Source organism: Callorhinchus milii, unplaced genomic scaffold, assembly GCF_018977255.1.
Source record: "Callorhinchus milii isolate IMCB2004 unplaced genomic scaffold, IMCB_Cmil_1.0 Scaffold2, whole genome shotgun sequence".
In the NCBI taxonomy this organism is placed as follows: Eukaryota; Metazoa; Chordata; class Chondrichthyes; order Chimaeriformes; family Callorhinchidae; genus Callorhinchus; species Callorhinchus milii.
Window position 1 is genome coordinate 184,999 of NW_024704743.1, and position 22,606 is coordinate 207,604.

The 22,606-nt window shown below is 55.7% G+C and overlaps 1 protein-coding gene and 1 non-coding gene across 2 annotated transcripts; both read right to left on the minus strand.

Annotated features, from left to right (window-relative positions):
* Positions 1-571: 571 nt before the first annotated feature.
* Positions 572-22,446, minus strand: ptpn23a (protein tyrosine phosphatase, non-receptor type 23, a). Its single transcript, XM_042332511.1, has 25 exons — positions 22,338-22,446; positions 19,609-19,683; positions 19,264-19,391; positions 18,389-18,465; positions 17,564-17,613; positions 17,184-17,315; positions 16,405-16,485; positions 15,396-15,527; positions 14,868-14,915; positions 14,219-14,275; positions 13,586-13,644; positions 12,770-12,849; positions 11,508-11,622; positions 10,822-10,887; positions 9,739-9,884; positions 8,451-8,747; positions 7,905-8,059; positions 7,070-7,221; positions 6,388-6,567; positions 3,629-5,714; positions 2,935-3,119; positions 2,369-2,473; positions 2,053-2,191; positions 1,288-1,398; positions 572-1,126 (listed from the first exon to the last, which is right to left on the minus strand). The coding sequence occupies exons 1-25, from the start codon at positions 22,419-22,421 to the stop codon at positions 572-574; spliced, it is 5,295 nt and encodes a 1,764-aa protein (XP_042188445.1). The 5' UTR covers positions 22,422-22,446.
* Positions 14,058-14,129, minus strand: trnat-cgu. Its single transcript has one exon. It is a non-coding gene; the product is annotated as a tRNA-Thr (tRNA).
* Positions 22,447-22,606: the final 160 nt, after the last annotated feature.

Below are 22,606 nucleotides of genomic sequence, written 5' to 3' on the forward strand. Positions count from 1 at the left end.
GCTCAGGAGCCGGACTGGAGAGGGCTGACTCGCTGACTCCGAAAATCCACTTCGAAGAGATGACGCACAGAGAGAGAGAGAGAGAGAGGGAGAGAGAGAGCTGTTCCCCCACATGACCATCAGAGAGGGAAAACCTCAGTGCTCCCAGAGATTGAATCACGTCAAATGGGGTGGTGAGGGGAGGGGGAATGGGGGAAAGGGTGTGGAGACATTAAGACGATCAGAAGGCATTCCCGCAGCGAGGAAATTGAGCCACTCCACTCCCCTACCGTTACATCCAAATCTTTAGCACAGCCAAGCACAGAAAACTACAACAATCCTCGCATTTGTTACAGCGCCTCACCACGTCTTTCGAGACGACTCAAAGCGCTTCACAGGATATAAAGTGCAGAGACTGTGTATGTTATGGGCCAAACGCGGGCGGCCAATTGCGCCCAGCGACGTCCCCACAAACAGCCGCGGGTTGAGTGACCAAGTTATTGGCTCGACTGCGTAACTGGGCGAAGCTTCGCTGCTTTGTAAAGACCCCCCCACCCGCCCCCCCACCACCACCACCACCAGCAGCAGCTGGTCATGTTTTGTTGAGGGTCCACAGGGGGTCGAGCAGGTTGAGGGGGTCTGCGCTGGCCGGGCGAGGCTGCAGACTCTGGCCGCTGGGGGGCTGCAGGAAGTTCTCCTTGCTGATCTTCTGCCTGTTCCTGGGGTTGGAGTCCATAGCGAAGGCCTCTGCGGTGAGCGAGGCCAGGAGGTCCAGCGAGGAGGCCCTGCTGTTGTCCCCCTCCTCACCGCCGGGGCCCTGGGGGGCTAGCGGGGGGGTCTCGGGCCCCCTGGCCTCCGCGGGAGGCGGGTCTGGGACGCTGGTGGAGGCAGTAGGGGCGGTGGTCAGCTCCTGCGCTGTCCCCTCGGCGCTCAGTGGGTCAGTGCTCGGCCAGTCCAGCCACGTAGCGGGGCCCGGCTCCAGGGTAGGTCTGACCTCCCCTCCCAGGGCTCTGACTTCTCCCCCCGCGCCCCCCGGCCCCCCCGCCGCTGCAGACCTGATGCTCAGCTTGGCGATGGTGGCCTGGATGGAACTGATGGGCAAATCTCCTCCCAGCACCAAGTCCTGGGATTCCTGACGAGCGTAAACCTGAAACAACAACACGTTACACCTACACAGAGCCTCTCATGTCGGGAGGACGTCCCACAGCGCGGGACAAGTCAGGGATTTGGACCCGACTCAGCGTGGGTGGGTGGGTGGGTGGGTGGGTGGGTGGGTGGGTGAGTGGAGCAGTGAGAGTGAGCTGGTACCTTCTGAGCTGAGCTGCCGGTGGCTTTGCTGGTCGCTGTCGTGACTCCGTGCCTCTGTAGCACTTGCTCCACGTGTTTCAGCAACACCTCGTAACAGAACTTCAGGTGGAGCTGCCGGTCAGGAAACACAGCGGCCGTGACGAGAACATTCCCTTCACACCCCGTCGCCTCCCTCCCTCCCTCCCCCCCACCACCCACCACCCACCGCTTACCCACCAACCCACCACCCGCTGCCTCCGCTCGACCGGCTCCGGCCTCCTGCTCGTCCCTCGTGTCCTCCGCTCCACCATTGGTGGCCGGGCTTTCAGCCACTACCCTCCATCACTCTGGAACCCTCTCCCTCTGGTCCCTCCGCCTCGCTCCAATCCTTCCCCATCTTCCGGTCGCGCCTGAAGACCTTCCTATTCGACCAGTGCCTACGGTCACCTCCCCCCTCCCCCCACCCCCGGCTCGGCAGGTGAGGATCTTGAATTTGATCCGTTGGGTGATTGGGAGCTGGTGGAGCCCGGCGAGCGAGGGGTGGAGGGAGGGAGGGAGGGAGGGAGTGAGCGAGGGAGGGAGTGAGTGAGTAAGTGAGCGAGGGAGCGAGTGAGCAAGGGAGTGAGGGAGGGAGGGAGCAAGGGAGTGAAGGAGGGAGGGAGCAAGGGAGTGAGTAAGCGAGCGAGGGAGTGAGGTGAGTGAGGTGAGTGAGCGAGGGAGCAAGGGAGTGAGTGAGTGAGTGAGTGAGCAAGGGAGTGAGGGAGGGAGGGAGGGAGCGCCGCTCACCTTCTCGTAAAGCATGTGTTTGCGTTGCTGTCTCATCTTCCTGATGATCCGGAGCAGGTCCGGGATCCCGTTCCCGGCCTCCACCTCCTGCAGCGCTGCGTACAGCAGACAGAAGCCCCCCGTCCTCCCCACCCCAGAGCTGCCAACACACAGCACACAGTCAGTTCATCATCATCATCTCAACTTCCCTCTGCATCACACACGCACACACACGCACACACACACACGCACGCACACGCACGCACACGAAACTCCAGTTTAAACAGCTTTACACAGAGGCCACAGGGAGGCAATCGACGAAGGAAGGAAAGCTCACCTGCAGTGAACGACGATGGGCGTATGGAGGGGTCGCTGGTGGAGATAATGTGCGTGAACCTCCTGGATAAACCGCAGCAAGTTACTCTTGCTGTCAGGCAGCCCCCTGGGGGAGGGAGGGAAGGAGAGGAGACACACGTCATCACACAGCGATGGGATTTGGGCCATAACCCACACCAATATCACAGCGAATAACAGACTCAACAACTTGAGTCTGACATGAGGTCCCGGAGCACTCGACAGTGGCGGAGTCTGACCCCGAGCCGGGGGGAGAGAGAGGGGGGGGGGAACCGTAAGCACCATCAAAAAGGAAGGTCTTCAGGTGGGTTTTGTAGGTGGGGCGGGAGTGGGGGGATTGAGGGAGAGAGTTACAGTATTTCGGGGCGTATCGCCTGAAGGAATGGCCACCGATGGTTGAGCGGAGGGGAACGAGGAACGAACAGGAGCCAGGAGCGGAGGCAGCGGGTGGGGGAGTGGTGGGGCGGGTAAGCAGGTCAGAGAGGGAGGGAGGGAGGGAGGTGCCGGGGCGCGAAGGGGTTTGAAATCGAGTGAGAGGGTCTTGCTCACAGCTCGGGCCACGAGGTGAACTGAAGGTGGATGATGGTGCGTTTGAGGCTCTGCTCCCGGTACTGGAGCCCGATCATACGCTCCACGTGTGTTTGCGTGATCTTCTGGGTGGTCAGCGTCAGCGTGATGGGTCCGTGTACCAGCTGCTGCCCCCGCTCCGTGGGCAAGTGACGGATCACCTTTTGCTGGAACAGAGGAACAATACAATGAGGCAAACCTCCAATAACTCCCCCACTGGAGCTCTAACCCCATTCCCTGCTCTCTCTCTCTCTCTCTCTCCCCCTCTCTCCCCATCGTGTCTGTGCTATCCTCACGCAGGGTAGCGTCCCGGAGCGCTTGACAGTGGGTGGTGGAGGGGTGGAAGGGGGGTGTGTGTGTGGGTGGGGAGATGGAGGAGGTGACTGTAGACACGGTTGAAGAGGAAGGCGTGACTCGAAGATGGGGCGGAGGAGGAAGAGGAGGCAAGGCGGTGGATTGGAGGAAGAGAGTTCCAGGCTTTTGGAGCATAGTGGCTGAAGGTGGAACAGAGGGGCTCGAGGACAAATGGGGCGTGGGGGGGGGGGGCGGGGGTGAAGGACCGGAGCCAGCCAAGCGGAGGCAGCGGGTGTTGGAGTGTGGGGGGGAGGGGTGTACGCAGGTCGGGGAGGTGCCGAGGTGCGAAGGCGAGCGTGTGAGGAACACGGTGATGGCTCACCTTCTCCACCTCCTGCTCGGAGACCAGCATGACCACCAGCGAGACCTTCTGCTCGTGCACCATGAGCCAGAAGTCAGCGGCGGTGCCCGGCAGCGGGGCCTGGGTGGCGATGAACCGCGGGCAGTAGGGCGAGAGCTCCTCGATCGTGCTGGCGTTGATGTAGTCGTCCTTGCCCGTCTCCAGCACCACGCGGTTCTTGTCGTAGGGCATGACGTCCTGGTTCCGGTTCTTCATGGCGTAGCAGCGGGCGATGGCGATGGACAGCTGCCGGGCGTCTCGCTCCTGCCCGTCCTGGAGGTCCTTCCACTTGCAGTCCAGCTCGGTCAGGCTGCCGCACGCCGGTCTCTCCAGAGACTGCACCGCGGCTCGGAAGCTGCCCAGCTCCGTCAGCAGCCTCCGCACGTGCTCCGGCTTCTCGTACGGATCCTCCTCGATGATCTGGATCCCTCTGGGCTTCTCCTTGCAGTCGGCCTTGGTGGGCAGGAGCAGGGGCTGCGTCACGCTGGCCTGCGGGCCCCCGTGGGGGGTCTCGGGGCTGGAGGACAGCAGGTCGTCGGTGGAGGAGTTCTGCCGCTTGAAGCCCGGCTCGTGAGGGGGTGCGATCGTCCCGGGGTGAGGGGGGCGCTGAGTCATAGCGGTGGGCATCATGGGGGCGGGCTGGGGGGACGGTGCGGGGGTTGGGGGTAAGGGAGACCCCGGCCCCAAAGCCGGCGGCTGAATCTGACCCACGACGGAGCTGGGCACGGGAGCCGGGAGGGGGGCGGGCGAGGGCGGGGGCACCGGGCTGGGGTGAAGCGGCGGCGGCGGCGGGGGGACGGCAAAAGGCACGGACGCCGGCGTCACGGGCACGGCTTCCCCCGGGGCCGGTGGTTGCACGGCGCCCACCGGGTAGCCGAGCGGCATCGGGGGGTGAGCCGGGAGCGGGTACGGGTGAGGTCTGGGCTGGTGAGGCTGCAGGGCAGGGGGTGGGGGGGCTCGGACCTGCATGTGGGGCAGGAACTGGCCCGGGTAAGGCTGCCGGGGGGGCCCGGGCACGGGGGCTCGGATGTGGCCGGGGTGTTGGAACATGGGCTGCGGCTGCTGGTGAGGAGCGGGGAAGGCGAAGTGTGGGGGCGTCTGGTGGCTGTAGGGCTGAGGGGGGCCGGGGTGGGGGTAGGGGTACTGCCCCACCGGGGGTCCGTACATCGTCTGCCTGTGCAGCTGGTGAGGGTCCGGGGTGAAGCTGGATATTGGGGTTTGGACGCTGTCTACGGTGGTGGTGGACGGACGGATTCCCGGGCCTTGTTGGGAGGCCACGTTGGCTCCTGGCATCTGGCCGGCAAACTGCCCTGCGGGGGGTGGGGGGTAGGCGAGGGCAGGCCTGACCATGTGGAGGTTGGCGTTGACCGGCAGGGGCATGGGCATGGCAGAGGAAACCGGCTGACCTGTGCCGTAGGCCGTGGGCGGTCCCACGGGCGGGCAGGCAGGACCGTAATGGTGCCCTGCCCCCGGTGCGGGTGTGGCCCCGTGTTGGGGTGACCCCCCGGCCCTGGCCTGGAAGTGGGGCGGGGCCGGGGCCGGGTAGGAAGGCGGGGGCGAGGAGGGGCTGTGCGGATGAGGGAGCTGAGGGCAGGACACGGAGGGGCCCATTCGGTGGGGGGGCAAGCCGGCGCCCGCCGTGGCCGCGGACGGGGGGCCCGAATGGCTGACCCCCAGATACTGGGGTCCCAGGGCGGGGTTGGGGGCCGAGCCGTGCGGGGGGCGGAAGTAGACGGGAGAGTAGCCGGGCTCCATGGCCATCGGCCGCTGACCCTGGCGATGAGCGGGCAGATAGGCCTCCGGTCCAGGGGGTCTCTGGCCCAGGAAGCCCCCCGGCTCCGCGGGGTAAAGCCCCATGCCGTTCACAGCCACCGCGTTGAGCTGAGCGGCCAGTACATCGGGCGGAAGGCTCTTTAAGTCCTCTGGGAGGTCGCTGTAGGACAAGGCCGCGTGGAGCTGCTGCAGGTCTAGATCCTCCGCGCTGGACAGGGACTCGCGGTCTGCCTCGGAGGCTTTAGCCACAGGTTTGGGGGCCGTGGGCCGAGGTGGGGGCTTCTTCGCAATCTCTCTGTAAAACAATCATCGTAATCAATCAATAATAATAACCCTCGCATTCGATACAGCGCCTGAGTCTCAAAGAGTCTCTCGGGATGTACTGTGAAGCGAAGTGACTGTGTATTTTCTGGGCAAACACGGCAGCTAATTATCCCAGCGCATCAGACAGAAACTCCCTTCTCCTTCCCAACAGAGCCATGGCATCTTTCAAGTCCACCTGAACAAGGCGCACACCTTTGTTTTAACGTCTCATCTGAAGGACGGCGCTGGGGACAATGCAATCCTTCTTCTCAGGCACGGCATTGGGAGCGTCAGCATAGACACAAGTCTTCCCGTGGGGTTTGAACTCACTCAGAAGTGAGAGCTTCAACCGCTGAGCCCGGGTGACAATCCCCCTCCCCTTCCCGCCAGAGGATAAGAGGTCAAAATCCTCATCCGTGCCTTCAAAGCTCTCACAGCCTTGCTCCTTCCTACCTCTGCTAACCCCAGATCAACCTGTCCACTCCCTCCGCTCAGCAGGCTCCAAGTCTATGACTGTCCCGTGCCTTGGGACGTCCTCCTGACATGTAATGGGCTGCGTAAACGTAACGTGTTGTTGTTGTTGAGAACTGGAAAGGCTGACAGATAGATAGATAGATAGAAGCCAATCCAGATTCCCCTTGAAGTAAGCTGAGGTTTGGATGTACCTTTCCAGTATCTGCTGCCTTTGCTCCTCCTGAGATTTACAGATGTCTCTGGCCTTTTCCAGAAGTCTGGTCACTTTACCCTCCAGATCTGCGTAGAACTCTTTGCCTTCCTGAGATTTCTTCATCAGGTCTTCGTAAGCCTCGAACGAGGCAACTAACATCTGGACGATCGAGTTCCACCTGGGGGAGAGGGAGAGGGTCGGGTTGTGGGGGTGAGGGGTGGAGAGAGACAGCAGGTTAGGCATTCATTCATCTGGAAACCCATAGCAGAGTAGTTACGAGCACTCGCCTCGCAAGCAAGAGGAACCTGGGTTCGATTCCTGACTCCACACGTCTCTGCACTAAGTGGGAACTCGGTTGTTAAGTCGATTGGCGGGTCGCTCTACGGGCGGAACAATTCCTTCAGGAAAACTCAGAATAATTTGGTCGCTCCATCCACAGTGCCGCATTTCATAAACAGGGGCGTGTGGAGTAAGAAACCGAGTTGCCCCCCCAACCCCCAAAATGTGGCCACTTGGCTCGACCGTTGGTGGGACTCTGCTGAGCTCAACTGCCCACAAGACACACACAGCAATATACTTGACAGCGAGTTCTGTGAAGCCTTTCGAGACGTCTCGATGACGTGATAAGCCGCTATACCAAAGGCAAGGAGTATTATTTTTCTCCCGATGAAGGGACTCACTTGTGTTCGGCTTCGGACAGGGCTTTCCTGACGGCTGCGTACTTGACGTTGGCCTCGGTCAGGGCTCTCAGTACGTTCTCTTGCGCAGACAGATTCTGGTCAATGTACACCTTCAGCTGGTCGTACTTCTTCAGCTGTTCCTCAAACAGTTTCTGCAAGATTGTTTTTACACACACGCACAAACACCCCCCACCCCCCAAAACACACACAAACACACCCCCAAAACACACACAAATACAAACACACCCCCAAAACACACAAACAAACCCCCAAAACACAAACACACCCCCAAAACACAAACACACCCCCAAAACACACAAACACACCCCCAAAACACACACACACACACCCAAAACACACACAAACACACCCCCAAAACACAAACACACCCCCAAAACACACAAACACACCCCCAAAACACACAAACACACCCCCAAAACACACACACACCCCCAAAACACACACACACACCCCCAAAACACACCCCCAAAACACACCCCCAAAACACACACACACCCAAAACACACACAAACCCCCAAAACACACACACAAACCCCCAAAACACACACAAACACACACCAAAACAACACACAAACCCCCAAAACACACACAAACACACACATAAAAATGTTAGCTGTGTGCAATTGGCTGCCACGTTTGGCCCACAAAATACGCAGTCACTGCACTTTACAGTGTGCCCCGCGAAGCGCTTTGTGAGACAGCTCGACCACGCGACGAGGCGCTGTGTCAAAATGAATTACTCAAACGTTATGATTAATATTTCCTCGAGGCGCAGCGCCGAGCGAATTATCCCGGGAGACGGAAACGTTCCCACCTTCATCTCTGAATGGTCGGTGGTGACTAAGGTGGTGGTGATGTCGTCTTTCTGGATGGTGTCTCGTAGCTGCTGCTCGAGTGACGTCCGCTGGTCTCTCATCTCTTCCACCTTGGCCAGCAGGCGCTTCATGTTGTGAAGGACGCCTTTCTCCTCTGCAGAGACACGGGTCGCTGAGCAACGCGGGGATTCGCACGACAGGCCATCCCGGGATTCCAACCCGGGTCCTCTCGCTTGCGAGGCGAGCGTAGGTAACCACTACACCACAGGACTCCTATAAATGACTAGCCCCCACTCTCCCCCACCCCCCAGCCCCGCCCCACACACACACACACACGCACACACACACACACAGACATTATAAATGACTGACAGACACACACAATAAATGAGTAACTCACAAGTAGATGTTTATAAATGACTGACACACACACACACACACTCTCCCCCATCCCACACACAAACTATGAATGACTGACCCATGCACACAAACGCATTAGAAGTGACTAACACCCGCCCCCACCGCCCCCCACGCGCGCGCTGTACCTTCAGACACGACGGGAGTGGGCAGTGCCGCACGGAGCTGCTCTAAGGGCCCGCTGAGCAGCCGCAGGTTACTGATGTGCTGGTTCATGGCCTTGTGGAGCTCGGTGTTGGTGAAGCTGGCTTTCTCGTGCACCTCCATGTACCTGGCCCACTCCTTGCTCAGCTCCGCGGCTCCGCCGGGCGCCGGACGTTTCCCGAACAGCTCCTGAAGTTTCTGCTCTGACAATTCGTCCTGGTCGATAAGCTCTTTCAGTTCCCGGAGCGAGGCTTCCACATCAGTGTACACCCCGGAGAGGACTGGAGAGAGAGAGAGGGGGGGATTGGAATCATCTTAGAGAGATAATTATGAGGACAGATTGCATACACTTTTTTGCTCAGAAGGTTGAGGGATGATCCGATTGAGAAACTATTTCCTCTGGTCACATCAGTGAGGTGAAGGGACTGTGAGATGGTTATTATTAGCCCCGGAAAAGCGATCCCCCAATCGACTAACAATCGGGTTCCTACTTACTGTTGGGTAAACAGAGGCGTGTGCGCGGAGTAAGGAAACTTGCCTGAGGCTTCACCCTGATCAGCCGGGAATCGAACCCGGGTCCTCTCGCTTGCAAGGCGACTGCGCTAACCATCGGGTACCCTAATTCAGGGAAGGGCTCAATGCCTATAAAGAATGAGCTCCATGTGCTGGTGGTGGTTATTTTACTGCCTGATGACAACAAAGGTACGATTGATGAGTCAGAGGTTGGTTGGTGGGTTGTGCACTTTCACATTAACTTCATTACAAGTGGCTGCTATCGTGCGTAATTGAAGTGTGATTCATGTTTGTTATCTCATGGTCCTGTTTGTTGATATTTATCGTGTCGTTTAAGATTTATTGCTGAAGGTTGTGGATTTCACTGAAGCTACAATAAAATTCTGTTGAGCTAACTTAACCGTGCTTAACTCGAGCTTTCTGTATAAATCAAAGGAGGGAACACGCAAACCGATTCGGCCTGGGTCACAGCCTGATTGACAGAAGCTTCCCAATTTACTTTAATTTAAATAGCAATTGGTAGTATCTGCCGTCGTGGGAGAATTCATTCGTCAAGTTACACCTACTTATAGGGACTTGCATTGATTAGTGAGGATTGAACACAGAGGCCACCCAGTACTCTTGTGAGGGAGAGCGAGACATATCGTGGGTGACAGAACCCTCTCACCCTTCAGGACTCCAAAATGTGGTGGTTAGAAAATCCAACAACCGGGTTCCTCCTGACTGTCAGGTAAACAGGCGTTAAAGCCAGCAGACTACCTTGCATGGACTGGATGAGATTCTTGACGGTATCTGGTCGGACACTGAGTGCCGCGCACTTTTCCATCAGGACGGGTGGGATGTGACTGTACTGGTTTAAATTGTCCACCGTTTCCACGTCGATCCGCAGCGAGTCCATGAACTGCCTGCGGGAGAGAGAGAGAGAGAGAGACATCTAGCCGTGTTTAATGTGGAATAGAGGTGTTTACAATTACGGGCGGGTTGGTAACCAGAGGGCACAGATTTAAGATAATTGGCAAAAGAACCAGAGCGGATGGGGAGACAGACTCGATAGTAGCTTTCGAAAGAGAATTGGATATTTACTTGAAAAGGAAAAATTTGTAAGGTTAAGAGTGGGGGGAGTGGGACTGGCCGGTAGCTCTTTCAAAGCGTCTGCACAGGCGCAATGGGCTGAATGGCCTCCTTCTGCGCTGTAAGATTCAATAATTCTATGATCCATGGAACCGTAGACATTTACAGTACAGAAGGGTGTTCGGTGCCTCATGTCTGTGCAGCCTCCTTTAAGAATATCTCTTCAGTCCCATTTACCTGCCCTTTCACCACAACAATAATAATCCTTGCATTCGATACTGGGCCTTATCAGGCCGTTGAGACGTCTCAAATCTGCTTCGCAGAATGTAAAGTGGATCGACTGTGTATTTTGTGGGCGAAGCACGGCAGCAAATTGTGCACAGCAGCGTCCCCACAAACAGTCGTGGGGTAAGTGAGCAAATTATTATTATTTTTGAAGGGATTATTACTCGGTGAAGCGATCCGCCAATCGACTAACAACCAGGTTCCTATATACTGATGGGTTAAACAGAGCCGGGGGGGGAGTGGGAGGTGACAGTAAGGGATGGAGTTCCAGATGGTGGGGGCAGAATGGCGAAGTAAATAGAAGAAGAGAGGGATGGAGGGAGGGAGGGATGTATAAAAAAAAAGGTCCATTTCAAGAACTAGCCATCGAAAGGAGACTGGAGCTGCGTGAGGCGAGGAGGCAGGTGGAGGAGTGAGGTGTGAGCAGGTGGGAGGGGCAGGGCGTGGAGTTATCCATTAGGACTTTACGTTGAACCGAATACCTACTCTAGGGCTTCGTTTTTGCTTTCGATTTTCGACACCACCTCTCGCAAGAGCTTTGCCTTTTCTTCACTGGAAAAAGAGGAGAAAAATGAGCGAATTAATACGATCCCCGTGTTTGATGCAGCGCTCTCCCAACATCGACACATCTCAAAGAGAGGAGAAGGTGAGAGAGAGTGGGAGCGACGCTTCGCTGAATTGCAAGACGGCACTCAAATTCCTGAGACGAAGCAACATATGTGGCCTGAATTGAGATATGAACCCTGAGAAACCCTTCGACGTTTAAACCACTTTGAAAAGATTAGGCGCTGAAGCATAAACATTGATTGGTTCGGCCGAAGAGCAGAGGAACAACAACAAAACGAAGAACACTTACACGGCGCCTTTCGCATCAGGGTAGGAGGGTGACCAGAGGCGCAGTCGAAGAGGAAGATCGTGAGACGGGTTTTGAAGGAGGTGAGGGAGGGAGCGATGTGGAGGGACTGTGGGATGGAGTTCCAAAGGGTGGGGGCAGAGAGACTGAAAACCGGCCGACGATGGTGGGGCGGGCTGGGCGGGGGATGTGGAGCAGGCCGGAGCGGAAGGATTGGACAAGACGATATGGGGCCAGCAGGTCACAGAGGCAGGGAAGGAGCAAGGCCGTGGAGGGCTTTGAAGGCGAAGCCGAGGATGAGGAAGGCTGATGGTCTGACCTGTACAGCGATGAGGCCTCGTGAGCTTCCATAGGCACCAGTTTGGAAAAGATGTCCGTGCCGGTCACACTGGGGTCGGTGGGATTAACGGGGAGAGCCTTCACCAGAGACGCTCCTGTAAGAACAGCGGGGACTGGGTCAGAGCTCGCAACCTGTAACGTTTCCAACACATTAACACCAGAGATAAACCTCCCACAAAATAATAATAATAATAATCTTTGCATTCGATACAGCGCCTTATCGCATCATCGAGACGTCTCAAAGCGCTTCACAGGATATACTGCAAAGTGCAGTGACTGTATACTTGTGGGCGAAACGCGGCAGCCAATTGCGCACAGCAGCGTCCCCACAAACAGCCGTGGATCGAATGGCCGAATTTATTTATTTTTCTGAAGGGATGATTTCCCGGGAAAAGCGATCCGCCAATCGACTAACAGCCGAGTTCCAGGCAACTTGCCTAAGGTTTCGTCCTACGCGGAAATCAAACCCAGGCACTCTAACCTCTGAGCTACGGGATGCCACTGGTAAAGTGCTTTAAGACGTCCTCTCGGCACGAAAGATACTGCATCAAATGGAAGGATTATATTTGCATAATTGATCCCAATGTTAAAAGCAATCATTAAGAATCCTTGCATCTGATACAGCGAACACTGTGCATTTTGTGGGCAAACAAATCAATTTGCATACAGCACCGTCCCACAAACAACAACAAATGACATTTACGCAGCGTCTTTCACGTCAGGAGGACGTCCCAAAGCTCTGGACAGTCAAGGACCCGCACCCCAGCTGGGGGTTGGGATCAGGAGGGGTGGAGGCTGGGGGTAGGAGGGGTGACAGAAGGCGCGATCGAAAGGTGTTGAGATAGACCTTGAAGGAGGCAAGGATGGGAGCGAAGGGACTGTGGGATGGGAGTAACAAAGGGTGGGGGCAGAGAAGCTGAAGGTTGACCGGCGATGGTAGGGTGAGCCGGGCGGGGGACATGGAGCGGGCCGGAGCCCGCTGAGCGGAGGGAACGGACAGGTATACGTGGAGTTAGCAGGTCACAGGGGTCTTGTTGTTGTTGTAGGGAGGAGTAAGGCCACGGAGGGCTTTGATGGCGAGGAAGGGGATATTGAACTCTATCCTCCGGGGGAATGTGGAGCCGGTGGAGCCGGGCGAGGGTGGGGTGGGGGGTGGTGGGTGATAGGGTCACGGAGACTGGTGCAACATCAATTGCTGCCCGTTGGATCATTAATATCTGGAGGCGAGGACGTAAACCTTGCCTTTCACAGTCTGAAGCGAATCGAGAGGTGGAACAGCCTCGTGGTAGATGAAATCATTGTCCTTCTTTGCCGAGTTGTACCTAAACAGGACGGACACACAGGAAAGAGGAGATCAGTAAATAGTCAAGACAGAAAGAACGGCAGCAAGAGACTCACAACACACTTTTATAACCATCCTCGCAGTTCTCCTGATTAATCCCCATTGAAACGAAGGAACGAAACACCTCCGTTACCGCTTTATCACGTCGAAACATTTTTAAAGAGTATTTCTGACGATTGCTTTTGATCTCGAGCCTTGTCGTGTCGTGGCGACGTCTCAAAAGCCTTTCCCAGAAGATACCGTAAAGCGGATTGACTTGTGTGTTTCGCGGGCGAAGCACGGCAGCCAATTGCACGCGGCAGTGTCGCACAAACAGTCGTGGATTGAGAGTTTTACCCCCGGAAAGCGCTTCGAGACGTCTCAATGACACGATAAAGCTCTATATCAAATACAAGTATTATTATTTTCATTCAGTTAGTGCAGTAACCTCATACCTAATCTAGAAACTCCACACTAAAAACATCCCCCTCCCTCTAGATCTCTCTCTCTCTCTCTCTCTCTCTCTCTCAAGACCAAGTGTTAAAAGATCTGAATGGTAAAAGGTTAACACGTATTTCCAGGTTATAATATGATAATAACCCTCGCATTTGACACAGCGCCTCAGCACGTCTTCGAGACGTCTCCAAGCGCCTCACCGGATATACTGTAAAGTGTAGTGACTGAGTGCTCTGTGGGCGAAACGCGGCAGCAGGTTGCGCACAGCAGCGGTTACTCACTTCCCTCCGATGACGTCCATGGTAAAGCGCAGGGCCTCCTGCACGTTGTCTGTCTGCCCCTGCAATCACACGAGGGTTAGTGACAAGATCCATTCGGGTGAAAGAAGACCCTTTGGCCCATCTGATCTCATCACCTCCAGGACACCCCCCCACACCCCCACTCCCGCCTCCCACCACCACAGCACCCGGCTGCTTTTTATACTAATCGTTGCATTTGATACAGAGCCTTATCCCGCCTTTGAGGCGTCTCAAAGCGCTTCACTGTAAAGTAGTGACTGTGTGTTTTGTGGGCGAAACGCGGCAGCCGAATGTGCACTGCAGCGTCCCACAGTCGTGGATTGAGTGATCACATTATTATTATTATTTTTAAGATACTCTTAGCCCCAGAAAAGCGATCCTCTAATCGACTTACAACCAGGTTCCTACTTACTGCTAAACAGAGGTGTGTGGGGTAAGGAATTTTGTAAGGTTTCGTCCCGCCTGGGAATCGAACCCAGGTCCTCTCGCTTACGAGGCGAGCGCTCTAACCACTAAGCTACGAGGCCTGAGGAGAAGCTCCCTAGTCTTTTGCTGGGTCTATAACCGTCAGCGCGAAGGAAAGGCGGCTAAAGGAAAGTAGAGAATAAATGGTACCTTGGCATACTTGACAGCTTCGTTCAGTTTGTCCAGGGCGCTTTGAAAGTAAGCGAGCTGCAGCGAAGGAGCAGTGACCGTGGGATTACGACAAAAAAACACAACTCGGGTTAGAGACAGAGCCAAGACTCGGAGAGAGACCGAGAGCAGAGATTCAAGCGACACTCTTGTAGAATTCCCTGCGCCCAACAACACGTTACATTTGCACAGCGCGTTTCCTGAACAGGGATTGCGATCAGGAAGGGTGGAAGAAGAAGGTCTTGAGATGCGCCTTGAAGGAGGCAAGGCGAAGGTCCTGTGGGATGGAGTGCCAAAGGGTGGGGCCGGAGACTGCTGAGCGGAGGGAGCGGACGGGTTGATATGGGGTTAGCGGGTCACAGAGGTAGGGAGGAGCGAGAGGCCGTGGAGAGCCATGAAGGCAACGATGAGTATTTTGAATTCTATCCCCTGGGGGAATGGGGAGCCAGTGAGAGCCGGGCAAGGGTGGGGGGGAGATAGGATCACGGAGCCTGGTGTAGTTCACAGTGGACGTCATCGGAGGGTAGTAGACACACAGTGCTTGGTGTAGTTCTCTCCTCTTTCCCCCATCCCAGTTAAAACTATTCCCCCCCCCCGTAAAACAATAAAATTAAGATTAAAATTCACTCACCCTTTCCCCATACTTCTGTTGTTCTTCCGCCTGCTTGCCCAAGTGTAGCTGTAACACACAGCAGAGTATCGAGAGAGGACTAACACAGCTTTCAGCGTAGACTAATAATAATCTTTACATTTAACATAGGAGCGTCAAAAGACACTGACATTTGTCGGTCAGGACGCCAGGAGAAACTTTCCTCTCTTTTCAAGTAGTCGGGCCTTCAGCCTCTCCGACCCCACCCTTTGGAATTCCATCCCACAGTCCCTGAGCCATCCCCAGTCCCTGAGCCGGGCTGACACATACACACACGCGCTGAGCCGGGGCTGACACATACACACATGCGCTGAGCCGGGGCTGACACATACACACACGCGATGAGCCAGGGCTAACACATACACACACGCAATGAGCCGGGGCTGACACATACACACGCGCGCTGAGCCGGGGCTGACACATACACACACGCACTGAGCCGGGGCTGACACACGAAGGAGAGCCTGGAGTGAGAGCAGCCTAATTGGGATTCCCATCCCGGACACTCACATGTGCCACAGCGGCATAGTAATAAATCTTCATCTGCACCAACTTCTTCCAGTCCTTCTGAAATTTCCCGATGAGCGAAGCAGTCTCGGAGTTTTCCAGGGCACGGCAGGCTTCCTTGTAATAATCCACGACCTGTCCCACAAGAGCAAATGGCTTTACTGGAACGCACTGCCTGAAAAGGCTGGTGTTGCTGGATTGGGTAGTAGCTTTCAAAAGGGAATTGGATAGGCACCGTGGAAAGGAAAATGTTTTGCAGAGCTGTGGGGTTAGTAAGAGCGGAAGAGTGGGAATAGTTGGATAGCCCTGTAAAAGAGCCGGCAGAGGCATGATGGGCCAAATGGCCTCTTTCTGTGCTGTAAGATTCTATGATTCTACAGCAAATTATCAGGACGCTAATGTCTCCAAGTGCTTCAATGTAATTATAGCCAAGTGTGGTAATCATTTGTGCAAACAGCCCAGCAGCAACACATTGTATTTATATAACGCCTTTCCCATCAGGAAGACACCCCAAGGTGCTGGACAGTCGAGGGTTTGCAGCCAAGCTGGGAGTTTAATTCGGGAGGGGCGGGCGGAGGAAGAGGACCTTGAAGGAGGACGGGAGGGGGTGAGGTAGAGAGGCTCTGGGATGGAGTTCCAGAGGGAAGGGGCAGGCAGGCGGATGCCCGACTGCTGATGGAGGAGCAGGCCGGAGGGTATCAATACTCTTTCCGGAGGGAATGTTCCCTCAAACAAAAAAATTGAGTCACTGAATCCAATGAGTGTTTGTGAGACATCGCTGTGTGCAATTGGTTGTCTCGTTTCACCCATAAAATGTACAGTATTTTTTTTTTACAACATATGCTGTGAAGCGCTTTGAGACGTCTCAATGACATGACTGTATCGAATGCAATGATTATTATTATTTCTGACAGGAGACAACAACAAATACAAATAACACTTTAGTAGCGCCTTTCATGTCGGGAGGATGGCCTAAGGCGCCTGGCTGCCATATGAATTGCCGCTCACTAACCTGGGCACTAATCCTTGCCACCAGGAAGCTTTTCCTGTTGTCCAGCATAGACTTTTCCAGGAGACACTCTTGTGCTTGTCCCTAAAATAATCAGCGTGATGAAGAATTTAATACAATAACAACTTGCATTTACACAGCACCCCTCATGCAAGGTAGCGTCCCAGAGCGCTTGATAATGGTGGAGCACGGCATCGAGCTGGGGAGAGGTAACCATAGGCACGGTCGAAGAGGGAGGGGAGAGAGGGAGGGTTGAGAGAGGTTTGGGAAAGAGAAAGACAGATGGGGAGAGAGCGAGAGAGGTGGGGGTGAGAGAAGGTTGCGTGGGAAAGGGGGAGAGATAAAGAGACGAGAGAGGGGAGTGACGTGGGGAGTGGTAGAAAGGGAGTTAATAGAGAGGTGGGGAGGGAGAGTAAGGGGGAGGAATGAAGAGCAGGGTTAGGAAGGAGGGAGAGAGAGAGAGAACGGGAGAGTGAGGTGGCGAAGGGGGGCTTGAGAGAGCAAAAGAGGGACGGGCATATACATTTGATATCCAAGCTGTTTCCACAACTAAATTTACAGGATACACTGTAAAGTGGTGACTGTATTGTGTGTCACCCACAAAATACGCAGACAATCCACTTTACGACATATCCTGTGAAGCGCTTTGAGGCGTCTCGAAGACGTGATGAGGCGCTGTATCAAATGCAAAGATTATTTATTATGGTTATTAATGACGAGACGGATGCAGTCTGGAGCCCGGTCTGTGTGTCTGTGGGAGCCATCGAGAGTGGGGGTCTCACCAGCATGAGGTTGATGTTGAGGTTTAGGATCTGATGGCTCATGTCCATGCTGTACGAGTGGCTGAAGTGATCTCGCAGGTAGGAGAAAGCTCCGGCTGAACACTGGAAGTGCGTGCAGGAAACCTTCATCCCCTGGGAAAACAACAACAACAACAACTTGTGTTTACACAGCAACCCAGAGCAGTTGACAGTGGCGGAGCATGAGCCCGAGCTGGGGGAGAGGGAGGTGACCGTGGGCACCGTCGAACAGGAAGGTCTTCAGGCGTGACCTGAAGATGGGGAAGGACAGGGGCAACACGGAGGGATAGGGGAAGAGTGTACCAGAGTTTCGGGGCTTCAAACTTTGACCCCACAGCAAGAATCATTGTATTGGCACCCACCTCCTCTGTTACTCTGCTGTCCATTGCTCCGAGCATAGAGTGCAGGGCACCTGCGGGGAGCCAAACATCACCGATTCAGTAACAAAGGGATGAAAGAAAAAAAAGTCATTTGCCACCTGTCACGAGCTACTGATATCTGTAATTCAACAACAAATGACATTTACACAGCGCCTTTGACTTCGGGAGGACGTCCCAAGGCGCTGGACAGTCAGGGATTTAAACCCAAGCTGGGGTTTGGGATCAGGAGGGGTGGAGGGCGGGGAGGGTTGGAGTAGGAGGGTGACCGAAGGCACGGTAGAAGAGGAAGGTCTTGAAGACGGGCCTTGAAGGAGGCGAGGAAGGGCGAGAGATGAAGGTACTGTGGGATGGAGTTCCAAAAGGTGGGGACAGCGACGCTGAAGGCTTGGCCGCCGATGGTGAGCCGGGCGGGGGACGTGGAGCAGGCCGGAGCCCGCTGAGCGGAGGGAGCGGACAGGTTGATATGGGGTTAACAGGTCACAGAGGTAGAGAGGAGCGAGAGGCCGTGGAAGGCCTTGAAGACAAAGAATCCCCCGATTTTATTTGGGGGATTGGTGGCCAGGACACCAGGAGAGAGAGAAAAAAACTCCCTTTTCTTTTCAAATAGCGCCACGGGATGTTTATAGAAACGGGACCTCTGAAGGCAGTTACTGAGCTGAAAGTCCTGACATTGGGCTTGACACTGGGACTCTTTTCTCCCGTGGCTGTTTGTGGGGCACTGTCAGGTGCTCTGGGGCGCTACCCTGCACGAGGTGCACTACATCAATGTAAGTTGGGGCTATACACCCCTCTGCTGCTGCCACTTACCCAGATTATAAAGAATACAAGCCTGCTCGTAGCAGATCTCATCCACCGTCACAGTCTTCCCCGAAAAGATCTCCGTCCTGTAATTACAGAAACCCCATCAACAGGCGGAGTGCATAGCACTGTGTCCCATCCCAGCTCACCTACAGAACAGTCACTGCACTTAAAAGTATATCCTATGAAGCGTGACGTGAAAGGTGATTTATTAAACAAAAGGATTATTACATTTAAATGAAGGCGATCTGATAATAATCCTTGAAATCGATCTCGCGCCTTATCACGTCGTTGAGACGTCTCAAAGCGCTTCACGGAATATACTGTAAAGTGAATTGACTGTACATTTTGTGGGCGAAACGCAGCAGCCGACTGCGCACAGCAGCGTCCCCCACAAAACGGTCGCGGATTAAAGTGACCAAATCATCACTATTTTTTGGAGGAAATATATCCCAAGAAAAGTGATCCGCCGATCGAATAACAACCAGTTTACTACTTACTGCTCGGTCAACAGAGGTGTGTGGAGTAAGGAAACTTGCCAAAGGCTTCGCCCCGCTCGGGAATCGAACCCGGATCCTCTACACTTGCGAGGCGAGAGCTCTAACCACTACGCTATGGGACGATGCCCAACATCCTGAATAAACTAGATTCCTATTAAACCTGCCACGATTCCAACCTCTTCAAACCCCTCCAGTCTCTTCGTGTCCTTGGCCTCCGCTCTTAAACCTCTGACCCCCCGAGACCATCCTCTTCGACCCCTACCCCGCACCCCTGCTCGTCCCAAACTCCTGCTCGGGTTCAATTCCCTGGCTGTCCAGCGCCTTGGGACGTCCTCGAGAAGTGGAAGGCGCTGTGTAAATGCAATGTGTCGTTGTTACACTCACCAGGTGATCGGCACTGCTGCCTCTTGTCCTGACCCCATGGGGATCCGGCTCTGCAAATAGTGAAGCTGCCCAAAGTACTTCCTCAGCGTGCTGCATCCCTCAAAGTCTCTGGTCACGTTCACCGCGCTCTGCAACACAGCGGACACCGGATAACACATTATTTAACATCTTTGTTTATTTCGTTTTTAATTTTATCCCCTTTGCCGTCTCTCTCTCTCTCTCTCTCTCTCGCTCGTCACTGCTCACCACTATGCTCCGGAACTCTGAATGACCTTCAGGCCAGTCCTTCTCCCCCACTAACCACACTGTTAGGTTTGAGGCTGTGGGTTCACCCCAGGACATTACCTGCCGCAGCTGGTCAAGTTTCTTCAGCTCCTCATTGTAGTTGTCAGGGTTTTCCCCGTAATGTTTCAAGATGTACTGAAATAAGAGAGACGACGTCAGTGATCTGTGGAATCATAGAAATATAGTAATATTTTGTAGGTGAGCCGGGATGACACGTCACTCCGAGGCAAAAAGCCTCAGCGTAAAGAGTTATCCAGCACATCAAGTTAGCCCTCTGCATAAATATATCACAATAATTATCCTCGCGTTTGGTATTGCGCCTTATCACATAGTTGAGAAGTCTTGAAGCGCTTCGCAACATATTGTAAAGTGAGTTGACTGTGAATTTTGTGGGCGAAACGCGGCAGCCAATTGCGCACAGCAGCGTCCCACAAACAGCCGTGGACTGAGTGACCAAGTATATATATTTTCTGAAGAATTATTACACCAGGAAAGTGATCCGCCAAGCAACTAACAACCAGCTTCCTACTTACTGCTCGGTAAATAGAGGTATGTGGAGCAAGGAAATTTGACTAAAGGTTTCGCCCCACCTGGGAAGCGAACCAGGGATCTCTTGCTTGCGAGGCGAGCGCTCCAACCACGAGGCTACAGAACCCCGAAACTGCCACTCACTCCCTGACCCTGTGCCCTCTTGTCCTGCTATCTCGGCGTGTCTGAGGATTTCTCTAGGTTTACTTTCTCAATCCAATTAATCTTCTTATACACTGCGATAAGCTCTCCACTGGGACATCTCAATTCAACTCACAGCTCATCCCTCTAACACCAGGAATCAGCCGCCTCCCTTGCATTGGCCTCAGCCTGGCTAAGTCGTTCGTTAGTGCTCTCGCCTCAGTCCCAGAAGATTGTGGTGATTATGCATAATCCTTGCATTTGGTACAGCGCCTTATCACATCGCTGAGATGTCTCAGAGCACTTCACGGAATGAGAACATAAGGATTCGCTGGCGAAAGAAGACCGAGGTTCACCTGCCGCCATCCTGGCAGTCGCTTGTCATGTCGTGGCCCCACAGTACACACTGTATCCCTCCCCCCAGATATTATTTTCCAGCAGAAATCTGTCTCAGATGTTCTTGAAACAAACATTTTCTGCTTCCACCATCTGTCTCCCCGGGGAGCCCGTTCCAGAAGTTTACTACTCGCTCGCTGAGGTAGTGTTTCCACAGATGTTCTGAATTTACCACCACCACCACCACGCACTTATCCAGCGCTCTGCACACAGGGTCGCGTCTCGGAATGCTTAATCCCCCTCAGTCGCAGGCCGTGTCCTCTGGTTATACTGTTCGGTACAAGATATGATGGGTCTAACATTATAATGGGTGGACTATGAATGAACTGTGTATTTTGTGGACAAAATGCGGCAGCCAATTACACACAGCGGTGTCCCACAAACATTGGGGGATTGAGTGACCAAATTATTATATTTTTTTATGGGATTATTACCCTTGGAAAAGCGACCTGCCAATCGACTAACGACCGGGTTCCTCCTTACTGCTGGGCGTTGGGAGTAAGGAAACTTGCCCGGAAATTGAACCGAGGTCCTCTCGCCTGCGAGGCGAGCGCACTAACCACTGAGCTACAGGACTCCGCATTATAATCACTATCATAATATTGTAAGTTTATCAATAACTATGTTGTGGTGCGATTTAAACCTCAGCCCTATGACCCCCAGTGATGATGTGGAGCATCACTGTATCCTGGGGGTGGGGGCCTGGCTGTGGGGTGGGGGGTCAGGCTGTGGGGTGGGGGGGTCAGGCTGTGGGGTGGGGGGGTCAGGCTGTGGGGGAGGGGGGGGTCAGGCTGTGGGGGGGGGTCAGGCTGTGGGGTGGGGGGTCAGGCTGTGGGGTGGGGGGTCAGGCTGTGGGGGAGGGGGGGGTCAGGCTGTGGAGGGGGGGGTCAGGCTGTGGGGGAGGGGGGGGTCAGGCTGTGGGGGGGGGGGTCAGGCTGTGGGGGAGGGGGGGGTCAGGCTGTGGGGGGGGGTCAAGCTGTGGGGAGGGGGGGGTCAGGCTGTGGGGGGGGTCAGGCTGTGGGGGGGGGAGGTCAGGCTGTGGGGGAGGGGGGGGGGTCAGGCTGTGGGGGGGGGGAGGTCAGGCTGTGGGGGAGGGGGGTCAGGCCGTGGGGGGGGGGTCAGGCTGTGGGGGGGGGGTCAGGCTGTGGGGGAGGGGGGGTCAGGCCGTGGGGGGGTCAGGCTGTGGGGGGGGGTCAGGCTGTGGGGGAGGGGGGGTCAGGCCGTGGGGAGGGGGGGGTCAGGCTGTGGGGGGGGGGGGGTCAGGCTGTGGGGGGGGGTCAGGCTGTGGGGAGGGGGGGGGTCAGGCTGTGTGGGGGGGGGTCAGGCTGTGGGGGAGGGGGGTCAGGCTGTGGGGGGTGGGTCAGGCTGTGGAGGGGGGGGGTCAGGCTGTGGGGGTGGGTCAGGCTGTGGAGGGGGGGGGTCAGGCTGTGGGGGGGGTCAGGTTGTGGGGGAGGAGGGGGGTCAGGCTGTGGAGAGGGGGGGGTCAGGCTGTGGGGGGTCAGGCTGTGGGGGGTCAGGCTGTGGGGGAGGGGGGGGGTCAGGCTGTGGGGGGGGTCAGGCTGTGGGGAGGGGGGGGTCAGGCTGTGGGGAGGGGGGGTCAGGCTGTGGGGGGGGTCAGGCTGTGGGGGAGGGGGGGGTCAGGCTGTGGGGGGGGTCAGGCTGTGGAGGGGTCAGGCTGTGGGGGGGTGGAGGCGGGGCCTGAGGCCTACACCGGGCTCGGGTACCTGCCGCACCGCCGGTGCGAAGGGAAAATCCGCCGCTTCCTTCAGATCCAACCAAATCATCGGCATCCGCGGCACCGCCTCCATCTTCACCCGCGGCCGCCGCGGCACTGCGCAGGAGCGGGAGTGACGTCACCCGCCGGAAGTCACTGCGGCGCCCACGCACGCACGCACGCCGCCGAGAGTCGCATCAGCTGCCGGAAGTCACATCACCTACCGGAAGTCGGCGGCACCACTGGGAAAACGGCAGCCTCACCGCCGGAAGTGACGAG

What these genes read in the sequence shown, in the direction of transcription:
- ptpn23a (XM_042332511.1), bottom strand. Translation starts at nt 22,421, where the DNA reads ATGGAGGCGGTGCCGCGGATGCCGATGATTTGGTTGGATCTGAAGGAA. An exon ending in ACAGCAGAGTAACAGAGGAG is followed by an intron (nt 17,316 to 17,563) that starts GTGGGTGCCAAT and finishes TTGTTTTCCCAG; the next exon opens with GGGATGAAGGTTTCCTGCAC. An exon ending in CCGGCAGCTCAGCTCAGAAG is followed by an intron (nt 1,127 to 1,287) that starts GTACCAGCTCAC and finishes TTGTTGTTTCAG; the next exon opens with GTTTACGCTCGTCAGGAATC.